The 25754-nt window shown below is 31.3% G+C and overlaps 5 protein-coding genes and 1 pseudogene across 5 annotated transcripts; 2 read left to right on the top strand and 4 right to left on the bottom strand.

The window, feature by feature from the left end:
• Window positions 1-2556: 2556 nt before the first annotated feature.
• On the bottom strand, window positions 2557-4318 carry LOC101255262 (berberine bridge enzyme-like 28). Its single transcript, XM_010318645.4, has one exon. It carries the CDS (start codon window positions 4261-4263, stop codon window positions 2659-2661), a length of 1605 nt encoding a protein of 534 aa, XP_010316947.1. The 5' UTR covers window positions 4264-4318; the 3' UTR covers window positions 2557-2658.
• Window positions 4319-7034: 2716 nt separating this feature from the next.
• On the top strand, window positions 7035-7622 carry LOC101263670 (uncharacterized). Its single transcript, XM_010319049.1, has one exon. It carries the CDS (start codon window positions 7035-7037, stop codon window positions 7620-7622), a length of 588 nt encoding a protein of 195 aa, XP_010317351.1.
• Window positions 7623-7688: 66 nt separating this feature from the next.
• LOC138342168 (berberine bridge enzyme-like 8) lies at window positions 7689-10945 on the bottom strand (annotated as a pseudogene).
• A 382-nt stretch (window positions 10946-11327) lies between these two features.
• LOC104646055 (tetrahydroberberine oxidase-like) lies at window positions 11328-14627 on the top strand. Its single transcript, XM_010319048.3, has one exon. The coding sequence runs from the start codon at window positions 11693-11695 to the stop codon at window positions 13298-13300; it is 1608 nt and encodes a 535-aa protein (XP_010317350.2). The 5' UTR covers window positions 11328-11692; the 3' UTR covers window positions 13301-14627.
• Window positions 14628-14981: 354 nt separating this feature from the next.
• Window positions 14982-16814, bottom strand: LOC101254965 (berberine bridge enzyme-like 28). Its single transcript, XM_004233099.5, has one exon. It carries the CDS (start codon window positions 16721-16723, stop codon window positions 15101-15103), a length of 1623 nt encoding a protein of 540 aa, XP_004233147.1. The 5' UTR covers window positions 16724-16814; the 3' UTR covers window positions 14982-15100.
• Window positions 16815-22557: 5743 nt separating this feature from the next.
• LOC101263376 (tetrahydroberberine oxidase-like) lies at window positions 22558-24355 on the bottom strand. Its single transcript, XM_004233832.5, has one exon. The coding sequence runs from the start codon at window positions 24308-24310 to the stop codon at window positions 22685-22687; it is 1626 nt and encodes a 541-aa protein (XP_004233880.1). The 5' UTR covers window positions 24311-24355; the 3' UTR covers window positions 22558-22684.
• Between the last annotated feature and the right edge of the window lie 1399 nt (window positions 24356-25754).

A 25754-nucleotide genomic window follows, 5' to 3' on the forward strand; every position in this document is an offset into this window, starting at 1 on the left:
ATTAAGTGTTTCAAAGAAAGATGTGTAACCACATTCTTAATTGAAATCAACCTTTGAAACGGGTCATATATTTTAATATTTTTTACTTAATTACTAGAAAGTTTAAGCGTATCATTAGTGATTAAACCACCTCTACAATTTACGTGTCTACACCTACCTTTACAAGTCTTGTTCTAGACTTTGGAGGGAATATTAAATTCACTCGAAACACGATTAGGTGGATAAATAATTACCCGTAAAGTTAAAATGCTAAAGTAAGTTATTTCATTTTTTTTAATGTATTTCCTCTAAAATAATGTTTGTTACTTGTAAATATTTGAAATCAAAATATGCTATCAAACATTAAAATTGATTATCATCTTATTGAAGATGATAATTTAATTAATCCAAAACATATTTTTTTTTTTATAAAAAAAATGCTTTTTAACGTATTATAAATAGTTTTAAAATTACGTCCGCATTGACCTTAACCCAAAGTGACTTTCAATGAGTACTATTGTGGATTATCAACACAAAAGAAAGAAAAAATAGATACACAACTTCGTGTATCAATTTATTGTAGAGTACATTTATTAATTACTACTAAGCTTTAAGATAATAGAGGAGGAATACTTTGTTCATTCCTAAAGAAATTTGTTGGATCAATTTTAGTCTTGATTTTGACCAATCTATCAAAGTTGTTCTTGAAATATTTCACTCCCCAAATTCTTGCTTCTGCATAACTTGTGTAATTTCCTTTATTGTTCACTCCCAAATCAAGATCTCTATAGTTCAAATAAGCTGCTCTACGAGATTTTGATCAATTATGAAAGTCCCTCATAATCATGTCCACCGCCTCGAATTTTAATTTGTACGTCATGTATCTTGGAGCAATGTATAGCTGCCTGGATTTGAGATTCATCATTAGGAGTGAAAATGATTGATGGTTTGAAATCGGAGGTTATCCTTAGATTACTTGAAAAAGAGTTTAAAGGGTGGAATATGATGAGTTTTTAGGAGCGTAGATAACTTGTGATATTGAGTTTGAGTTCATAATTTTATGAGAAAGGCATTCAAGAAAGTCATCATGAGCTTTGTAGGCCCATGAATATGATGATGAAAACGAAATTGAGAGAAAGAGAAAGATTGTGAACTTGTTGATAGTAGTCATAATTGATTATATGTTGTTACAAATTTTGATGATGGAGAAAATGGAAACAATCTAGAGAGAAAAAAGAGTGGCACATGGTATCAAACTATAAATTTAATTTTATGTGAAAAGTTTTAAGATATTTTTTTTTTTGAAATTTAGTGTTTAAAAATAAACCACTGATGTTTGCATGATTATAAATCATTCATTAAGAATAACATATATATTTTAAAATCAAATATTATTAAATATAAAAATATACCATTACTTTTGGTACTTCGAAAAAAAAAACCCGACACATATAACTTATAACAAATTGAGTAATATTATTGTTTATACCTACATTATTCGTAAAACATTTCTTAATCCGTAGTTTCAAAAATCAAAATTGAACTCTGCGTGCATTTCTTTTTTAGTAATTGAAAAGTGTATATATACATTCCAAAGATTAGTCAATAGTTGTTATGCTTATTATAATAATAATAATAATATATAGAAGATGCACACGCTTCCTCATGCCTAACGTGGAATATTACAAGTTTTTATTTTTATATTATGTTCATACTTAGCATTATTGGTAAAATTATTCATATCATTGATAACGATTGATAAAACAAATTAGAGAACATATTTTTCTAATTTTGAAATCTTACATATCCTATCTTCTATATTTGACTATCAATATATTATTATATATAATATATATGTCGCTCTAAATAAAGAAATTTGTGTAGAAAACTTCGACATTTCCTCTGCATTATTGGAACATAAAGATTAAACAAATACTTTGGTCATTAAGGTAAATATTACCAACATGGGTTGTGGTGCAGTAATGAGATTTTGCCACTCTTATTTGGAGGTCTCAGGTTTGAGCCCTGAATTTGAAGAAAATTCTGTTGGAAGCCCCACCCCTGAATGGGTCATGACAATGTGTAATCCAAATTTAATCAGGGCTTCAATGCGGACTTTGAAAACCAATTGAAAAAAATAAATAAATTGTAATTTCTTAAATTTATGAAAATTGATGGGGTTTTGTATCAAACTTCCTATATGTGTTGTGTCCCAAAAATATCATTGACCAGATCGACTTTGACCTTTAAATGATAAATATGGATAAAGAAGCTAATAATTTTCTTAGACGCTATCGGATGGAAAATAATTATAATTTTACATTATATATACACGATTATACATTATTTATTGAGTAGCAATACATGTTCATACGATACACATATAACCATTATAAAATAACTTTTGTTACTTGTACATATTTATAAGTAACCAAATTATTTAGCAAGTCACTAAATTTAGTGTGTTATCATTAAAATCATTTAAAGATATGTCACTCTACATGATTTGTATCAAAGCTACTTGTTTGATTAAATGACTTATCAATGGTCATCTTATTCTATTGTTAAAAAGAGCACTTTTAGAAACAAAAAAAAAAGTTGTTTCATTAATCATTCGTACACAATATTCTTACATAGTCTTTGGAATGATCGTAGTACATAAATTAATTACTACTAAGCTTAAGATAATAGAGGTGGAATACTTTGTTCATTTCTAAAGATATTTGTTGGATCAATTTTAGTCTTGATTTTGACCAATCTATCAAAGTTGTTCTTGAAATATTTTACTCCCCAAATTCTTGCTTGTGCATAGCTTGTGTTTCCACTAATATTGTTCACTCCTAAATCAAGATCTCTATAGTTGAAATAAGCTGCTCTAGGAGATTTTGATACATACTTAGCCATGTATCGATAAAGTTTTCGACTCCAAGCTATGTTTCTTTTAGAATTTTCCATTTTCAACCAAAATACTGCATACTCGATCATGAATATATTTCCAGCTCTGTGAGGGAAAGGAGTTTCAGATTCTGATATCTCACTAAGCTTTCCTCCATAGGGACTAAATTGTAATTCAACACCCGAATTTTCGCCTAATTGGTTGTATAGTTTCCATATACCTTCAAGACCCTTTATAGAAATGGGGTGTTGGACATAGTCTGATTTACCTTTGAAAAAGTACTCTTGATTAGTTGTGGTATTCCAATCTAGTAACACATCAAGTGATGTTCCCCTAGGGAAACCCGCAAAGAAGAGTATAGATTCGATCCAACTCATCTCAATGCAATCGTCTTTCACTAACCCTAGTTCTGGGAAGCTATTTTGCATTTCGCGGAGGAGTTCATCTACTCCTCCAACAAACATTGTAGTGAAAAAGGCGTGGACAGTCCTTTGTCCACGCCTGAATGGAGATTCAATATTGCTCCTCAGGAAGATCCTGAGGAGGAGATTGTCATCAACTTTGTCCGCGATATGTTGCCATTTGTAGACTAGTTGAGTTGCATTTTGTTCCAACGTTCGTGTCACATTGAATACAGTTACCTTTTGTGGAATATCAACTAATTTCACCTTCCATGAGATAATGAGACCAAAACTAGTCCCTCCACCTCCTCTAATAGCCCAAAAGTGATCCTCACCCATTGACTCTCGATCTTGAATTCGTCCATTAGCATCAATTAATTTTGCATCAATGATGTTATCAGCAGCAGTACCGAATTTTCGTGACATCATGCCATAGCCTCCACCACTAAAGTGTCCACCAACACCAACAGTTGGGCAAACCCCAGCAACTACAGCCAATTTTTTACTTTTTTCCGCGATTCTATAGTAAACTTCCCCTAGAGTCGCGCCAGCTTGAATCCAAGCAGTCTTTTTTTGGGTATCAACGGATATTGATCTTAGGTTTCTAAGATCAATTATGAAAAAAGGGGTGTCCGAAGTGTATGAAAGTCCCTCATAGTCATGTCCACCGCTTCGAATCCTAATTTGTAGGTCATGTATCTTGGAGCAATGTATAGCTGCCTGGATTTGAGATTCTTTGGTAGGAGTGAAAATAATTGATGGTTTGAAGTCGGAGGTTATCCTTACGTTATCTGAATAGGAGTTATAAATGGTTGAATATGATGAGTTTTTAGGAGTGTGGATTACTTGTGATATTAAGGTTGAGTTCATAATTTTGTGAGAAAGGCATTCAAGAAAGTCATCATGAGTTTTGTTAGCCCATGATGATGAAATTAGGCAAATTGAGAGAAAGAAAAAGATTGTTAACTTGTTGAAACTAGTCATCATTTGATTATTTGTTGTTGCAAAGTTTGATAATGGAGAAAATAGAAACTAACAACTTCTACTTATAGTTTTAGCTAGGTGGGAATTAAAGAAGTTCAATTAGTTTGAAATCCAAGCACCAAAGGATTAGTCAATTGTGATGTTTATTCATTATAGAAGATTTGTTTTAATTTTTTATCTTAGGGTCATAAGATGCGTCTAATTAATTATATTATCATTATAAAACTAATTAGAGAAAAAAAAAATTCTCCTATTTTGAATTTTACATATCTTCTAGATTTGATTATAATAGCCTAATACTTTAATATAATTGTATAGTCGAATAGATAAGATTATCTATTATAATGGATATAATCAGCAATGTATTATGACTCTCTAAATTAAAATAAATTTGTGTACAAACTTAACATTTCGTTTGCATTATTGAAACATAAAGATTAAACAAATATTCTGGTCATTAACGTACACGTTTGTACGACTTGATTTTTAAATATAATGTCAAACTATACCTTAATAAGACATTGTATTTTTTTCTAAATTTATGAAAATTGAAGGGGTTTTGTGATAAACTTTTTTACCCAAAAATATCATTTACCAAATCCACCTTGACCTTTAGATGATAAATATGGATAAAGATGTTAATACGAAGATATCATATGATAAATTTCTACATATATAATATATTGTACATATATCTACACGGGCATAAAATGAGAAGGTATAATAATATTGATAGACTTGTAATTGTGGTCCTGCATAATTTATAATATATTGAACTTAAGTTGTCTTCGCATCGTGACGAGTAAATATCTCAAAAAGTTATTCATATGTAATATTATAAAACAAAGTTATTGAATTTAGTTTTGTATGGATAAAATCACATGCTATGATTTTATTAACTTTTTGTTTGACTAGCATTCCACGGCATTTGTCACATGTAGGGATATATATATGATTGGACAGGTTTGAGTTTTTCAAAAATTAAAATAAACCATTCATGTAAAAACTTTAAATTTATAAATCAAAACAAATTAATAAAATTAGGATTTTTTCAAGGTTGTCAACCTCGGATTGGTTCAGATTTTTCAAATATCAAACCAAATCATTGTGTCGTATTTTAAGTTTATAATTCAAACCAAACTAATAAACTTTGAATTTTTCCAGATTTTTGAATTTTTCGGTAAAGTTTGCAAACAAACATAGGGATAATGCCCAAGTACCCCCTCAACCTATGCCCGAAATCTCAGAGACACACTTATACTATACTAAGGTCCTATTACCCCCCTGAACTTATTTTATTAATAATTTTTTTACCCTTTTTTAGCCTACGTGGCACTATCTTGTGGGCCCAACGATGGTTGACTTTTTTTTTTCAAACTAGTGCCACGTAAGCTAAAAAGGGGTAGAAAATTACTTATAAAATAAGTTCAGGGGGTAATAGGACATTAGTATAGTATAAGTGTGTTTCTGAGATTTCGGGCATAGATTGAGGGAGTACTTGTGCATTTTCCCAACAAACATATAATGAACTTGTGCTGCAAATATTTATTTAGTCAAAATTAAAATACAATTATCTAAGGTGTTTCTTAAAAACACACAAAAATATGAGATGAGTATTGATGACACAAAAATATTCAATAAAAAATAATAATGAAATCATCATATAAACTAGATATTATAAAGTCATAGTGAAAATAATTATAGTTTAAAAGTACTAAATCATGCTAAAATAAGTTTACTAAGTATTAGTTACATTACTAAATATTTAAGAAAAAGTAAAATTAGATTATGTATTATAATTGTCTAAACCAATGTAAAACTAAAGAATAAACATTTAATATTATTGTCATTCTTAGCGTTGAGTTGATTTTCTTTTTGCATTAGTATTACTTTGATTTTAATTTAAGTTTTATTATAATTATCAATATCTATGAACTATAATCTTTATTGGACCATTCCGAATTCTAAGTTTTAAACTTGAAATAATATATTAAAAGATAAAAACTATGAATAGTATAAGAAATTAAATATTTTTATGTATAAAATAAAATTTTAAAATTACATATATAATGTTGGGTTGGTTTGGTCTCGGTTGTTTTTCTTTTAGTTAAAATCAACCCAACTCAAATATAATCAAAAACATTTTCCACTTCAAACCAAACCACTAGTCGAATTTTTTGCGGTTTGATTCGATTTTTTGTTCGGTTTGAACACCCCTAGTCACATGAGCCAAATTGGACCTTTGGGATGAAATTAAATTGGGCTTACCAACTAGGCTAATCTAGTGTATTCCAAATCAATTAATTCAGGTTTTAATTAAATCCATATTTATTAAATTTAAATAATTAACTGAATTATATTAATTTATAATATTTATTTGGATGAATATATTCATGAATTTAATCATAAAGTTTATCAATGATTCGAGATCGTTAGTACCGTATTTCTCAAACCGAGATGATTTGAATTTTATCTTTAAGAAAAATTCATGAATTTGACAGAATATTCTAGATAACTCTTCGAAAGAATATAGTCTCCAAGAATTCTATCAAGAATCAAATATATTTTATAGAATCCTAACTTAAATCTAACACGTCTTTCAAAGTCCCACCGAATTTTAATATTTTTTCCCTTTAAATTAAAGTTGCATTATTATAAAAGTTAAAAATCCAATACTAAATCGGACTTGCACTTATTAACCCTAACCCATTATATATACCAATGAAAAAACCCTAATCTTCTTATTGTTGTAATTAAATTTCAATTTTGTAACAATGGACAAAATTAATGAGTATTGGAAGTCAACAGACAAGAATATGATGGATTACGTAATTGACAATAAGCCTTTTCCTCATAAGCATACTATTATGAAAGTTGATGATATTTATGGAATCAGAATGTTTACTCCATCGCAAATTTTTCAATCAACAGAAGAGCCAAAAAATAAGAACGTGCGTTATTTGATCACTAATCAGAAGAATGAACGAGCTAGATCGTCTGCTTATAAAGATTCACGTGGGGTTTGGAAATTTAGTGGCAAAATCGATTCGATTTTCGATCCTAACAAGAGACTTCTGGGGTACGTTAAAATTTCACGGTGGTTCTATTATTACGGTGAAAAGAATAAGAGAATCATAAAGAGTGAGTGGCATATGAGAGAGTATTATGTTACGCCTACAATTAATTCTCGATGCAACGTTGACAAAAAGGGTGTTATATTTGTCATGATGTTTAAGAATCAGAAACGAAATGATAATGATAATAATATTGATCAAGATGATGAGACGCCAGGTCAACTTGATGATCATCAAGACTTTGTTGCTAATCAGATTACTCAATCTTTACAAGGCATTCACCTTTAAGAGTATTGAAATTATCGATTATTGGTTATGTAATTTGTCTTATTTAAAACTATACATATTACATAATTTCTCAGAATAAATTATTTGTTTGCAACAAAAGGTATATTGTCATTATTGTTGTTTCACTAAGAGGAAAAGAGATTGTTTCAAGCATATGAATGGCCACATATGTTTGAAGGGTGGCATGAACCACCTTACATTAATCAACATTCATGTTATTTACATTAAAAAAACAATTCTAACCTTATATATACAGTATCGCCCTGATTGAACTAACAAAAAAGTAGCCCTGATTGAACTAACAAAAAAGTAAGTATATAAAGAGGATAGAAGGTATCAATAGTATCCCAAAAGGTATCAATCTTTAGATCGTAGGTTCGAGTTATCAAGAAAATGAAAAGTTGAACTTCTACATTAAAACTACTTTAATATCAACAATTATATTTCTACATACAAGAAATTACAATAGAAAATCAATCTTTTTTCTCATTATGACTCTAAATGAATTGGTAAAATTACATTTCTTGATTCCCTTCCATGTCCAAATTAAAAATATGATCCTTTTACTCTACTACTACTACTCATATATAGACATGTTTCTATGCACATGTTGAATATAAATAAAATATTAAAATGTATTAGAAGTATTATGTGTGAAGTTCAAATATTTTGGTACAATTTAAATTAATTTTACATTGTAAAAAATGTATTATATTCGTTGGAATAACAATAATCAAATTTATAACCATGTATAATATTGAATTCAAACTGTATTGCAACTATAATTTATATAAGGGAAAATGTACAGGTATTCTCTAAACTATGACCGAAATTCCAGAGTCACCTAAACTTAACTAGAGTCCTATTACCCCTAAACTAATTTAAAATTAAATAAATACACTACAAACGCTGACATGTCCTAGAGAGTGTGCAGACTTTCTTGAAGGCAAGTGATGGGTGCACAAATTGGACACATGTCATTTTCTAATTGGTCACTTTGTAATTAGTTAGTAAACATATTTATTGATAATAAAACTTAGGCTTAATTCATCTGTGGTTCCTTAAAGTTGTTCACATAATTTACTTAGACCCTCAACTAAACTTTATACATATTGAACACTTTTACCATTCTGAATTTGAACCATTTGAACATTTTTTTGAGAATAAACTAAAAGTAGAGGATGTGTGAAATACACTCGCGCTGACACGTCAATTCGACTAATTAAATTTTGACATGTATTATTTTTAATCCAAAAAATTATTTAACCATTATATTATAAAGTAAAAAGAATAAAGAAAATTATTTTAAAGTATAAAAAATGTAAAAAAAAAACTTAAACTTAAACTACCCCACTTCCTCAGCCTTCCACTAAAGCCCAAAAGTCCAAAACATACATTTCCATCTACAATAGCACCCCATTAATGTTGATCCTCCCTCTCCTTGTACAGTGCCATCTTCAACTCGATAAATCTTCTTTCCATCAGCCTTCTTTTTTATATCTTAAATTATAACTTTTTTCTTCATTTTTTAGGTAGAGAAAGATGGGGAAAAAATTCTTGCTGAAAATTTTTCAATTTTCATTGTCGAAAAAAATGGAGTTATTTTGATTCTTTTTGTGTTTCATAATCGATTAACTTTTTTGGATGAAGAAACATCCTTACATTAGGCCAATTTACATCAATTTAAAGTCAAAACAACACATTCAGAACAAACAAAAAAAAATTTATAAAAATTTGAGCAAAGTAAGTAATAAATAGAAAAATCCTCCAATAAATTCAAACAACTGGACATTATTTTAACACCAAAGTACTAAATTAACAACAAAGCGACAAACTCCAAACTTAAAGCCCTTTACAAATTAATCATGATGAAAATGATAGTGATAATGGTGAAATGATGGTTTCAATGGTGGGACAACCAATCCTAATATGTATGACAATCGGGCAAAAAAAATAACAATAAAAATTGAGGTAAAAGAAGTTAAGAATTCAAAGAAAATATGAGGAAGAAAAAGGGGTGTAGCGGTGGCGCTAACGGCAAACTGGTGGTGTGATGGAGGAAGGAATGCCAAAGAAGACGAAGAAGAAATAATAGAGATTTTCCAAAAAAAGGCCCAATTTAATACCTTTCACGCGCCTAAAGGGTCTGGATTACAAACAATGTGTCACATAGGTGAAATTTGAAATGGTAGAAGTGTTCAATAGGTACAAACTTTAGTTGAGGTATTTAAGTGGCGGACAACTGTAAGAGGCCTCACATAACCTAAGCCTAAAACTTATATGTATTTAATTATTTTTGTTTCTTTCTTTGTAGAATATTTATTTTAATTTCTTCTCACTCAACTTTCCTCCATAAGGACTAAACTGTAATTCAGCACCCGGTGTTTTCGCCTAAGTAGTTTCCATATACCTTCAATATCCTTTATAGAAATTGGGTGTTGGACATAGTCTGATTTCCCTTTAAAGAATCCTACATTATAAGTTGAGCTATTCCAATGTAGTAACACATCAAGTGATGTGCCCCTAGGGAGACTGTTAAAGAAGAGTATAGATTCGATCCAACTCATCTCAATGCAATCTTTCTTCACTAACCCTAGCTCCTGGAACTTATCTTGCATTTCATGAAGGAGTTCATCGACTCCTCCAATGAACATTGTAAAGAAGAAGGCGTGGACAACCTTTCTCCCATGGCTGAGTTGCGATTTAGTTCAACAAGAAGAGCCTGAGGAGGAGATTGTCATCAACTTTGTCCGCGATATGTTGCCATTTGTAGACTAGTTGAGTTGCATTTTGTTCCAACGTTCGTGTCACATTGAATACAGTTACCTTTTGTGAAATATCAACTAATTTCACCTTCCATGAGATAATGAGACCAAAACTAGTCCCTCCACCTCCTCTAATAGCCCAAAAGTGATCCTCACCCATTGACTCTCGATCATGGATTTGTCCATTAGCATCAATTAATTTTGCATCAATGATGTTACCAGCAGTAGTACCGAATTTTCGCGACATCATGCTATAGCCTCCACCACTTAAGTGTCCACCAACACCCACAGTTGGGCAAACCCCAGCAACGAAGGCTAATTTTTTACTTTTTTCCGCCATTCTATAGTAAACTTCCCCTAGGGTCGCGCCAGCTTGAATCCAAGCAGTCTTTTTTTGGGTATCAATGGATATTGATCTTAGGTTTCAAAGATCAATTACAAAAAAGGGGTTCTCAGAAATGTATGAAAGTCCCTCATAGTCATGTCCACCACTTCAAATTCTAATTTGGAGGTCATGTAGCTTGGAGCAATATATAGCTACCTGGATTTGCGATGCATTGGTAGGAGTTAAAATAATAGATGGTTTGAAGTTCGAGGTTATCCTTGAGTTATATGAAAAAGAGTTATAAAGGGTGGAATATGATGAGTTTTTAGGAGTGTGGATGACTTGTGATATTAAAGTTGAGTTCATAATTTTGTGAGAAAGACATTCAAGAAAAGAATCATGAGTTCTCTTAGCCCATGATGATGAAATTAGGCAAATTGAGAGAAAGAGAAAGATTGTTAAGTAATTGTTCATAATTGATTGTTTTATTTGTTGAAAATTTTGATGATGGAGAAAATGGAAATTAACAACTTGTATTTATAGGGAGAAATAAAAAAAACTTAGTTTATATTAATTAATTAACTCTAAAAGATTTTCTTTATTTTTTTGTCAAAGTCAAATTATGTTATCAATGATAATAAATAAAAAAATAACGTTAGAAAGTGTAATTAATCAAACAAAATCTATTATTTAAGTAAAATTTTCAAAATGAAATAGCATTAATTGTTTCTTTTTTGTAGAAAAAATAGTAATATTGCCAAGAAATTCAAGACTACAAGATTTAAAAATCTTCATTTCTTTTTTAAATTCTGTGCCTAGTTAAAATATTTCACGGAATTGAGGAGTATTAATTATGACCCCTAAAATAAAAATAAGAATAAAAACAAATAATTCACGTTAGCCATGAGGAAACCCCTGCATATTCCATGTGAATTAAAACTATAAATACAAGCTGTTAGTTTCAATTTAGTCCAACAATTATGACTAAGTTAACAATCTTTGTTTTTCTCTCAATTTTGTTTTCATCATCATCATATTCATGGCCCAATAGAACTCATATTGATGACTTTCTTCAATGCCTTACTCACAAAATGAAAAACTCAAACTCAATATCACAAGTCATACACACTCCTAAAAATTCATCATATTCCGACCTTTTTAACTCCTTTTTTTCAGATAATCAAAGGATAAACTCCAACTTTAAACCATCAATCATTTTCACTCCTACCAAAGAATCTCAAATCAAGGCAGCTATACATTGCTCTAAGATGCATGACCTACAAATTAGAATTCGAAGCGGTGGACATGACCATGAGGGACTTTCATACACTTCGGACACCCCTTTTTTCATAATTGATCTTAGAAACCTTAGATCAATATCCATTGATACGCGAAAAAAGACTGCTTGGGTTCAAGCTGGCGCGACCATAGGGGAACTTTACTATAGAATCGCGGAAAGAAGTAAAAAATTAGCCTTTCCTGCTGGGGTTTGCCCTAATGTTGGTGTTGGTGGACACTTTAGTGGTGGAGGCTATGGTATGTTGGCAAGGAAATTTGGTATTGCTGCTGATAACGTCATTGATGCAAAATTAATTGATGCTAATGGACGTATCCAGGATCGAGAATCAATGGGTGAGGATCACTTTTGGGCTATTAGAGGAGGTGGAGGGACTAGTTTTGGTCTCATTATCTCATATAAAATAAAATTAGTTGATATTCCAGAAAAAGTAACTGTATTCAATGTGACACGAATGTTGGAACAAAATGCAACTCATCTAGTCTACAAATGGCAACATATCGCGGACAAAGTTGATGACAGTCTCCTCCTCAGGCTCTTCCTGAGGAGCAATATTTCCTCTCCATTCAAGCGCGGACAAAGGAGTATCCACGCCATATTCTTTACCCTGTTTGTTGGAGGAGTAGATGAACTCCTCCGCGAAATGCAAAACATCTTCCCTGAACTAGAATTAAGGAAAGAAGATTGCGTTGAGATGAGTTGGATTGAATCAATTATCTTCTTCTATATCGGTTACCCTAAGGGCACATCACCTGATGTGTTACTAAATTGGAATACGACAACTAAAAAACGTTTGTATTTCAAATTGAAATCAGACTATGTGCAACACCCAATTTCTATAAAGGGTATTGAAGGTATATGGAAACTATATAACAAATTGGGCGAAAATGCAGGCGCTGAATTACAGTTTAGTCCTTATGGAGGAAAGTTGAGTGAGATAGCAGAATCTGAAACTCCTTTTCCTCATAGAGCTGGAAATAAATTCATGATCGAGTATGCGGCTTTTTGGGTGAAGATGGAAAATTCTAAGAAAAGCATAGAATGGAGTCGAAAAACTTATCGATACATGGGTAAGTATGTATCGAAATCTCCTAGAGCAGCTTATTTCAACTATAGAGATGTTGATTTAGGAGTGAACAATATAAATGGAAACACAAGCTATGAACAAGCAAGAATTTGGGGAGTGAAATATTTCAAGAACAATTTTGATAGATTGGTGAAAATCAAGACTAAAATTGATCCAACAAATTTCTTTAGGAATGAACAAAGTATTCCTCCTCTATTATCTTAAGCTTAACTTGTTCTTGAGAAAATCATTATTTATGGTATATATAATAACTTGTTCTTGAGAAAATCAAGGTACGACAATAAGTTTCTAATGAAAACTTATGGAGCGCGTATAAATAGTTATAGTAAATTCTTTGAATAGATTGTGATTTGTAATAAGTATGGTGAAATTTATTTCTCAAAGTGGTTGTATCAAATTGTAATAAAAATATGAATAAGAACATATTATATTCAAGCTCATCATCCAACACTCCAAAAATGTTTAGCAACATGTAAGCAGCTGAAGGTGGGCCCCGCAAGAATGAGGGCCTTCACTTTAGCAATCAGAAAATTCAGCCAACTTACAAATCATCGAATTGATCTTCGAGATTCGTTTGAAATCCTGTACACACAAATTGTTTAAGTATATTAATTATACTCGATGTTTCAGATTTTATAAAATCGTCGATAGAAGAATTTGAGGTTTTCTTTTATCTAACATAGGTGAAAGTCACGAGAAATGAACATAATGCTTATGCCTAAAAGATCAAATCAAGTTCGGGATCTCTAAAAATTTAACCAACACCTCACCTAGTTCTAAAATCATCCAATGAATACAATGGTATTTTTGGAATTTCGGACCGAGCATTTAAACTCCTAACGTTGATGAAAGTCAATCCAAATACTAAACTAAGAACCTCAAATCCTCAAAAAGCCTTCAAATGTAAAACCGACAACCTTCGTTGACCGATTTTCACATTTTAGGACGGATGGAATTGTCGAAATGGCTTGAAACTCCAAAAGACTCCAAAAACCGTTATTAAGCCTTTCAAACACAAAACTTATATTATTCACAACTCTTAACTCAACCCTCGAAGCCAACTCTTAAAACTCAATCGGAAATGACTCAGGGTCATTATTGAGAGGGGCAAAACAATTATTTTATAAAGATTTTAAAAAATGACCAACGTAACTGGGTCATTACAGTATCAAAAAATTACGAGGTCTCGTGTTCATGTTTCAATGAAAATAAAAAATAGTTCTTATTTCGTCACATATATCTAAGCTTATATATAATAATAGGAGATAGTAGCTAAGTGTCCAAATAAAATAAAAATAATTTAATTAGGTGTGCGTAAGTCAATTCCAACCCCACCACCCAATCCCATGCAACTTGTTGTTATTGAAAGATTAAGAAAGTAATATTCCATATATAAACGATCAATTTGTATAAATTGTTCTATAATTAAGTCGTATACTTGTAACTATACTTAACAGCCTTACTTAGATGTTAACTATACTTAACACCCTTAATTAAGTCGTATACTTGTAACTATAATCAAGTTCTACACATCTCATTTCTCAATAATATCACACGATACGGAATCGTTAAGCGGTATGAATGCATTGAAGAGTCGTTCTATAGCTAGTAAATAAAAGACAATTTATTCATGTATTAATTACTCCATAAGTTATATAACGTTTGGAAGCTAGCTAGTTATTAAGTATTACTCATCCATATATCAAATAAATACGCCTGTTTGATTTGCAATTTAAGCACCCGCTTACCTAATGTATGTAAAAGTTATGAGATAATCACTGTATTATCTTATGCAGAGAAAAATGAAATAACTAATATATACCTGCACCACACATGAGTGTTGCGTTAATTATTATTAACTCATATTATGGTACAAGTCCACAAATTTATAACTTGAATAATGTTCATAAATCAAACAATATATATCGTACATAATCTTTGAAACAAATCGATCCTTGCTACGTACATTTATTTTTCAGTACTATAGTATTATATATAAATTAACTACCATATATTATAACCTAAAGATAATAGAGGAGGAATACTTTGTTGATTCCTAAAGAAATTAGTTGGATCAAACTTAGTCTTGACTTGTACTAATCTATCAAAGTTGTTGTTGAAATATTTCACTCCCCAAACTCTTGCTTGTTCATAGCTTGTGTTTCCATTAATATTGTTCATTCCTAAATCAAGATCTCTATAGTTCAAATATGCAGCTCTAGGAGATTTTGACACATACTTACCCATGTATTCATAAAGTTTTCGAATCCAAGCTATATTTCTTTGAGAATTTTCGATTCTACTCCAATACACTCCATACTCGATCGTGAATATATTTCCAGCTCTATGAGGGAAAGGAATTTCAGATTCTGAGATATCGCTCAATTTTCCTCCGTAAGGACTAAACTGTAATTCAGCCCCCGAGTTTTCAACTGCTAATTGGTTGAGTAGTTTCCACATACCTTCAAGACCATATATAGAAATTGGATGTTGGACATAGTCTGATTTCCCTTTGAAGTATCCTCTTTCATTAGTTGTGGTAATATTCCAATGAAGTAACACATCAAGTGAAGTGCCCCTAGGGGAACCAGCAAAGAAGAGTATCGATTCGATCCAACTCATCTCAATGCAATCTTCCTTCACTAACCCTAGCTCCGGGAACTTATCTTGCATTTCGTGGAGGAGTTCATCTACTCTTCCAACGAACATTGTAGTGAAAAAGGCGTAGATATCCCTTTTACCAAACCCGTATGGGAATTCACTGTTTCTCACGAAGAGCCTGATGAGGAGATTGTCATCAACTTTGTCCGTGATATGTTGCCATTTGTAGACCAGTTGAGTTGCATTTTGTTTCAATGTTCGTCCCACATTGAACACGGTTACCTTTTCTGGAATATCAACTAATTTTATTTTCCATGAGATAATGAGACCAAAACTAGTCCCTCCACCTCCTCTAATAGCCCAAAACAGATCCTCACCCATTGATTCTCGATCCTGAATCTGTCCATTAGCATCAATTAATTTTGCATCAATGATGTTATCAGCAGCAATACCAAATTTTCTTGACATCATGCTATAGCCTCCACCACTAATGTGTCCACCAACACCAACACTAGGGCAAGCCCCAGCAACAAAGGCCAATTTATTGTTACTTTTTTCCGCGATTCTATAGTAAACTTCCCCTAAAGTCGCGCCAGCTTGAACCCAAGCAGTCTTGTTTTTTATATCAATGGAGATTGATCTTAGGTTTCTAAGATCAATCAGGAAAAAGGGGTTGTCAGAAATATATGAAAGTCCCTCATAGTCATGTCCACCGCTTCGAATTCTAATTTGTAGGTCATGTAACTTGGAGCAATATATAGCTACCTGGATTTGAGATTCTTTGGTAGGAGTGAAAATAATTGATGGTTTGAAGTTGGAGGTTATCCTTAAGTTATGATCTAAAAAGGAGTTATAAATGGTTGAATATGATGAGTTTTTAGGAGTGTGAATGACTTGTGATATTGAGGTTGAGTTCATAATTTTGTGAGAAAGACATTCAACAAAGTCACCATGAGTACTTTTGTAAGCCCATGAATATGAAATTAGGCAAATTGAGAGAATGAGAAAAGTTGTTAACTTACTCATAATTGATTATTTGTTGTTGCAGTAGTTGTTATGCTTATTCATACATATAGAAGATGTATACCTAACGTGAAATATTATCAGTTTTTATTTTTATATTTTGTTCCTACTTTGCATTATTGGTATTATTATTCATGTCATTGATAACGATCGATATAAACAAATCAGACAAAATCTCTCTTCAATTTTGAAATCTTACCTATCTTATCTTGTAGAATTGATTATCAATATTGATAAAACACGTAAAGTCACCACTAAAGTTGTTCTAAATTTTTAAAAAGACAAATTAACTTTGCAACCGTCCTATTATTTTCATTAAACAATTTTGAACATATATTATTATATCATTTTTCGCTCACCTGACATAGAGAGTGGCGTATACTCTCTCTTTTGAGAGTGAACAACCTAAAATAACTAATATAATTTTACTTTTACAATTATTTCGTCATAAAATATATGTTCTTACTTTTCTTATTATTTTAACTTTTTTTTCCTTTTTATTTTTTTTTTCTTTCTTCTTCACAAATTCATTATCATGTCCATCTATTGAAACTTCTCACTTTTAATGTCACCATTTTTACCACAACTTCATCTTGCTTTTTTACTACTATTAGTTATACCCTTATTAATTTTAAAATTTTATCTAAATATTTTTCATACATTTTGAATTATTTGATAAACCCATTAGATTTCAAGATGATTAGGAAGTATCATATAGTTTTTTTTTATCCAATTTCGGGAAAATAATTGATTCTTTTATAATTATTATTTCTAATTTTGAACTTATATGAAAATGAGTAGTTGATGATACTTTAAAAAATAAACTTGAAACAAAAATGGTAACATTTAAAGCAGCTCTCTATGCGCCTTACAAGGCGCAAGTCTGTCTGTGCCTTGTAAGGCGCATAGGGAGGACCTGTCTCTTTTCGGTCTTTCACACTATAAGGAAATTGTAAATTACATTTGAATTTTTCTTGGAATTATAAATGAAAATTCGCAAGAAAATATGTTTCCTACGGATTATCTTATTAAATAGAATCCGAAGGTAAAACCTTCGTAGGTAAATACTTCTTGTAAATTTCAAAATCCTCAAATTATTTACCTAGATATTTAAATTCCGCTCGTAAATTACTTGCAAATTTTCTTTAAAAAATATCCCAATATATTTCACATTTATTCCTATCTGCCCACCCATGTTTCATACCACTTGACACAATTTTATTCCCCACACCCATGTGGCCAGTTGTATTTCATGGTGCCCATCCTTCTGTTTCTTCGATGTGTTATAGACTTAATTTATAAATTTCTACACATTTTCCGCGGCACAATCTTTTGGGCTCAGCACGTGTTGACTATTTTTTATCATATTGATATACAAAACATTACAATTTATAATACTTTTATATAGTTTTTTAGTATCCAAAGATTTTGTTTAAAACATCAAATTAATATAATCTAATTTAACTTTGAAAATAATTAGTTAAATTAACTTTCAAAAGACGCAACATGACAATTAAAAGTGAACGGAGAAAATATTAAGCAAACTTGAAATTATTAATCTCACCATTTATATATTAGTAATGAATAAATTATCTCATATATTTAATAAAATAACTCATCCGAAATTAATTAATTTCTGTAATAACTTATTCTTATTTCAAAATTAATAATACCAAGCGACTTGTATTCATATTCATATGGAAGATGGACGGCCTTCCTCGTGGCTAACGTGGATTATTTGTTTTTGTTTTTATTTTATGGTCATAACATGAGCATTATTATTATTATTATTATTATTATTATTTATATCATTGATAAGATAAGACTAATTAGACAAATCTTTTTCCTTTGATATAGTCAAATAGATAGAATTCTCCACATTAGGTATGAAATGAGAAGGTATAATATAATATTGAAGACTTGTAATTGTTAAAGACATTGAGTAAATTACAAAGTCTACTCTCATACATTAAATTTAACATGTCTAATTAATTCTTGTAATTACAGTAATGAGTAAATATTTTATTAAATTTAATTTTGTATCAATAAAGTCATTCAAATTTATATAACATTTGGAAGCTAGTTATTAAGTATTATTCGAATTAATTTGCCGTTTTTGATTTGTAATTTAGACACACGCTTACCTAATATATATTTATAACTTATGAGCAAATCAATGTATAATCTTATGCGAAGAAAAATGAAATAAATAATACTCATATAACTAATATCCGAACCACAAATGAGTGTTGTGTTAATTATTATTAACACATACTCAGGTACAAGTCCAGGAATTTATAACTTGAATAACATTCATAAATCAAACACTGGAATGAATCCTTGCTACATTTATTTTTCAGTACAATATACAAATTAATTACCTCTAATTAATTAAGCTTAAGATAATAGAGGAGGAATACTTTGTTCATTCCTAAAGAAACTTGTTGGATCAAATTTAGTCTTCACTTGTACTAATCTATCAAAGTTGTTCTTGAAGTATTTCTCCCCCAAATTTTTCCTTGTTCATAGCTTGTGTTTCCTTTGTTGTTCATTCCTAAATCGAGATCTCTATAGTTAAAATATGCAGCTCTAGGAGATTTCGACACATACTTAGCCATGTATTCGTAAAGTTGTCGAATCCGAGCTATGTTACTTTGAGAAATTTCAATTTCCCTCCAATACACCGAATACTCGATCATGAATATATTTCCAGCCTTATGAGGGAGAGGAGATGTCACTCCACGATATAAGGTATTTGAAAGTTTCACCTATGAAGGGTGTTATGAGAATTGGTAAGAAGGGGATACTTAGTCCTCGATATATTGGTCCTTACAAAATATCCAAGAGGATCGGTCTCAAGAGTTAGCGCGCAGTAGTTCATCAAGTATTTCACATCTCTATGTTGAAAAAGTGTATGGGCCGATCCTTCACTTATCATACCTACTGAAGATATTTGTATTTAGGATAGTTTATCTTATGAGGAGATTCCTATTCAAATTTTAAATCGCCAAGTTCACAAGTTGAGAACCAAGGAAGTAGCATCAGTCAAATTACTGCGGAGAAATCATTTTGTTGAGGAATACTTGGGAAGCTGAGGAAGATATGAAGCAGAGATACCCATATCTCTTCGAATCCGAAGAAATTCCAAATTAAGGGACTAATAAATTTTCTTGGCGTTTATTTTAAGTTGACATGTTGAATTTTTATATTTTTGGTTGTTGGGTGTTGAGCTAGATGTTAGATTTTAACCCCTTAGCTTATTAAGAATAATCTCATTCGACGACGAATTTCCCAAGCGAGAGATATTGTAACACTACGCTATTCGAAAGAACTAGAAAGAAACCTTTTTATTTTTTTTGGAAATAATCAAATTTGAAGGAGTTTGATCAAGTTAAGCTAAGTATGAGTTTTGGGTCAATTTCAAATGATAACTCCTAGATCATGATGAGTTAATGCTGCCAAATACCGTAAGAAAGATCTTTGAATTATCTTTCCAACACCACCAAGTCTGGTCATTTTCGAGTTCGTACAAGAGATATATGTCCATCTGAATTTGGATTGTCTAGATAAGGAAAGTCAAAATTGAATTTTAGAAGGGTACTTTGGTCTTTTCACTACCCAATTATTTAATTTCGTTTTAGTTAATTGATTTGGGTTTGGTTCAATTTACGCTTCATAAAAAAGAGTAAGGGTTTTGAGAGAAGAGAAAAGGAAGAGGAGAAAAAGTAAGAAATCGTCAAGTTCTTGAAGTTAAAGGTTGTGGATTTCGCCAAGGGTTAATCCCTACTGGTATGTAAGATCGCATAAGTTCGTTTACCCACGCGCCAATCATGATTTATTTCAGCGAATATATGTTCTTGAAAGTATAGAAATTGAGTTCTTGATGATTTTTGTTGAAGTTTAAATTGGGTTCTTGATTGTTGAAGTTGTTAAGGAGTACTTGATTTAAATTCATGAAATTAGATGTCTTTTATGTAGATACTTACATATTTTGGTTATGTATTCAATTCTAGGTATTTGAAAAAGGAACAAATCGAATCTAAAGGGTTTAGAGTTGAAAAATGATCAAGAAAGTTCGTCAAAAACTGGGGAATGGGTGTGGGGCGACGTGCCACTCAGAGCGCTCCACATAGTGGTATGTAGTTTGGACCTAGGGCGCCGCGTTAGCCACTGTACCCCAACCCAAGTTCTGTAGTTTTGTGGCTGGCGCCTCGCCACTAAGAGCGCCAGGGTCCAGGCCCCCTACCATTTACCATTTTTCATTTGAGCTCTCTTGCAACGTACCTAAGTTTCTAATTGGTTTCTATTCTCTAAGGTACGTCTAAACTTTATAAAATCATCCATAAACATGAGATCATGAACCATGAATCCATAATTCAATTCAAAGAAAGTTAAGAGTCATGTCAAGAGAAGTTCTTAGAGTCTTCTAAAAGTCTTTTACAAATGTTTTAACTTTGTTTTAAGACTTAAGTTTTGAGTAAGTAAAAAGTAAAGATTGAAGTTCATTTCTTCAAAAGAGTATATGGGGACTATGTATTTCCAAAGAGTAAAATATTTTCACATTTAAATAAGAAAGGAAACATTGATTTCCAACAGAATCTTAGGCTAGTTTTTTAATAAAAGAGTAAACCCTTTCACAATTAAATAAGAGAGAAAACTTTGATTTCTTAGAGAGTCTTGGGGCTCGTTTTTGATCAATTATCTCAAACAATAAAAAGATGTTATGTTTTTAGACATATGAGATAGTATATTTTTGGAGTAGTATTGGGCACCGATATGGGGGGAGAGTTCAAAGAACTCCCAGCTCCCATAAACCATGTATCCATCATGAGTAGAAAAGGGGCATAATTTTTAGATGATTCCTTAGTGCTTTTTAGCATGGACTAGAGGATCCACTTAGTAGTTAGATTTTATATCCCTGGCAAGGTATAAGACGACTCTGGCAGCATAAGGCAAAAAGATATACCATTACATAGCTCTTAAGTGATGTTTGTCAGTTAGAGAAACTCCCACAAAAAGTATTATGTATTCTTATATACACAGACTTAATTGTATTTTTATATACAAACAGAGTTTATATTGTATCTTTGCATACATATTGAGTTACTTTTGTATTTCTAAATGCACCGACTTGTTATCCATGTTCTAAAAGCTTTTCTTTATACTGCATTCCTATTTTTTCTTTATATTGAAGTGAGTTAGTTGAGTTATATAAGTTGAGCGAATGTATGTTCTGTCAGTTCTTTTCAAGCCTCTGTCTTGTTTTCGAATTTTCTTCACATGTTCGTACATTCAATGTATTGATGTTATTTGGGTTGCATCGTTGTTATGATGCAGATATAAGTAACCAAGATCAGCATCCAGGCATAGTTGATTCTAGTTGAGCTTCAGAGTTGTTGTGAGCCTCCTTGCTTTCGGAGGATCCCTTTTATTGCTTTATTAGGTAGTTCATTAGGATGTCATGGGTCTTAGTGTGACGTCCATCTCAGTTGTTAGAGGCTTCAAAGACAATCAATTATTGTTGGTACTTGAGTCTTTTCCATTTTTCAGTGTATGATGTTGAGACTTGAGTTGTCGTTTTATCTAGTTGGATGTTGATTTTAAGATATTCTAAGTTTATTTCATGAGTTTATCTTTTGAGACACTATTTCCTTGTTATATAAGTCTTCCGCTAAGTAGTAAGTAAGGTCAAGGGTTGCTTAGGGCCAACAATGATTCTCGAGTGTCAATCTCGCCTAAGGTGTAAGCTCAGGGGGTGACACCACTACCAAAAATCCACGAGTGTTGTGTTAGTAATTATTAACTCATACTGATGTACAAGTTCACGAACTATAACATGAAGAACATAATATATAGAAAATTTATTACTTGAAAAGAATTCATAAATCAAACACTATTTATCTTGAACAATCTTTGAATGATACATTTAATTTTTAGGACTATATATATATATATATAAATTCACTACCATATATTATGACCTAAAAAAAGATATAGAGGAGGAATACTTTGTTCATTCCTAAAGAAATTTGTTGGATCAATTTTAGTCTTGATTTTGACCAATCTATCAAAGTTGTTCTTGAAATATTTCACTCCCCAAATTCTTGCTTGTGCATAGCTTGTGTTTCCACTAATATTATTCATCCCTAAATCAAGATCTCTATAATTGAAATATGCAGCTCTTGGAGATTTTGATACATACTTACCCATGTATCGATAAATTTTTCGACTCCAATCTATGTTACTTTGAGAATAGTTAATATTTCCCCAATACACCGCGTACTCAATCATGAATATGTTTCCAGCTCTATGAGGGAAAGGAATTTCAAATTCTGAGATATCGCTCAACTTTCCTCCGTAAGGACTAAATTGTAATTCAGCACCCGAGTTTTCGCCTCCTAATTGGTTGAATAATAGTTTCAATACACCTTCAATACCATTCAAAGAAATTGTTTGTTGGACATAGTCTGATTTCCCTTTGAAGTATCCTTTTTGATTAGTTGTGGTATTCCAATTTAGTAACACATCAAGTGATGTATTCCTAGGGAAACCCGCAAAGAAGAGTGTAGATTCAATCCAACTCATCTCAATGCAATCGTCTTTCACTAACCCTAGCTCCGCGAAGCTCTTTTGAACTTCGTGGAGGAGTTCATCCACTCCTCCAACGTATAGTGCAACGAAAGAGGCGTGGATAGTCCTTTGCCCACCCCCGAATGGAAATTCACTATTTCTCACGAAGATCCTGAGGAGGAGATTGTCATCAACTTTGTCTGCGATATGTTGCCATTTGTAAACAAGTTGAGTAACATTTTGTTCCAATGTTCGTGGCACATTGAACACGGTTACCTTTTCTGGAATATCAACTAATTTTATTTTCCACGAGATAATGAGACCAAAACTAGTCCCTCCACCTCCTCTAATAGCCCAAAAGTGATCCTCACCCATTGATTCTCGATCATGGATACGTCCATTAGCACCAATTAATTTTGCATCAATGATGTTATCAGCAGCAGTACCGTATTTTCTTGACAACATACCATACCCTCCACCACTAAAGTGTCCACCAACACCCACAGTTGGGCAAACCCCAGCAGCAAAGGCTAATTTTTTACTTTTTTCCGCGATTCTATAGTAAACTTCTCCTAGGGTCGCGCCAGCTTGAATCCAAGCTGTCTTTTTTTCGGTGTCAATGGATATTGATCTTAGGTTTCTAAGATCAATTACGACAAAGGGAATCTCGGAAATGTATGAAAGTCCCTCATAGTCATGTCCACCGCCTCGAATTCTAATTTGTAGACCATGTTTCTTGGAGCAATGTATAGCTTCCTGGATTTGAGATTCGTTGGTAGGAGTGAAAATTGTTGATGGTTCGAAGTTGGAGCTTATCCTTAGGTTAAATGAAAATGAGTTTAAAAGGGTGGAATATGATGAGTTTTTAGGAGTGTGTATGACTTGTGATATTAAGGTTGAGTTCATAATTTTGTGAGAAAGACATTCAACAAAGTCATCATGAGTACTTTTGTAGGCCAATGAATATGATGATGAAATTAGGCAAAAGGAGAGAAAGAGAAAGATTGTTAACTTAGTCATAATTGATTATTTGTTGTTGCAAACAACTTTGATTTATAGTTTTAGCTTTGGGGGGGTTGGATTAAATAAGCTTAATTAGTTACAAAGGCTAAGACCATGTGGTATAGAATATATTAAGTATTAGTTTCTTGCACCAAAAAGAAATGACAGCACGCAAGAGTTTACTTTACTTTACATTGCACTATTGAATACGTGCAATGTGTCTTACACGTTTAATGGGTGACAATAGAAAGTAGACTTTCATTTATATAGTTTGGCGTAAGACGTAAAGCATAATAATTTTAAAGACAAAATGCAGAATTATATTATCTTATATTTGATTAGAAATATGAGATTATTTATTCTATCATGTATACAGTAGCGATAAATAGATCATTCCATATATTTGAATATGATGTGTTTTTAGGAGTGTGGATAACTTGTGATATTGTGTTTGAGTTCTTAATTTTGTGAGGAAGGCATTGAATAAAGTCATCATGGATATTGTTAACTTCTTCAAAGTAATAGTCATAATTGATTATGGATGTTGGATAAAATGGAAGGTATGAACTTTTATTTTATCGTATATCATTATATCATATATTACTAAAAGTATGAACAAAAAAAGTTGAAAATTAAATTATTGATTTACCCCTTCTATAAATTAAATTGTTATAAAATATTTAAATATTTGATTGTAAATTTAATTAAATGTCAATGACTTTTAAACTTCCTAAGATTAATTCCTAATTAAATATTTAATTTATTAATATTTATCATCTATAATCTATATGTATATAATAATTATATATTTTTTAAAAAAGTCTTTACCTAAATTGCTATACTTTTCCTCTTCTTATAGCTTTTTCCTTAACCCTCTCATGAATAATATTTTTTTCTTTTTGACTAAATAACGGAAGGATTTTATTTATTTAGTAAAAGTTCGACCATACAAATTTGGAACTAATAGTTATATATAAGTCGTAGCTAGTAAGAATAAGAAATTAAAAGAAGCTTAATTAGTTTAAAGCCCTAAAACCAAGTAATTATATAATTTTCTTCTACTATTAGTTTTAAAAGAAAAATATTTCGTGCAAGAAAGGTATTATATATACATTCCAAAGACTAGTCAACTGTCATGTGTGTCATATAGAAGATGCACATGCTTCCTCATGACTAACATGAATTATTAGCTTTATTTTATACTAATTTTTTGATACGTGTGTTACATTATTCATCGAATTACGTAATATTATGTTATAAAATATTATATTTTGTGAGTGTCCATTATTCTAGTATTTAACTTCCACACCTCAACAATAATTGAAAGAAAAAAGAGAATTATATCTTGTTCTTTGATCTATATGTATGTATAGATCAAACTTTTTGTTTCATGTTATTACATTTTTAAATTTAGGGTTGGAACATGTTATCAACACAAGAAATATTTATTGACTTTTATAAT

Source organism: Solanum lycopersicum, chromosome 2, assembly GCF_036512215.1.
Source record: "Solanum lycopersicum chromosome 2, SLM_r2.1".
NCBI lineage: Eukaryota > Viridiplantae > Streptophyta > Magnoliopsida > Solanales > Solanaceae > Solanum > Solanum lycopersicum.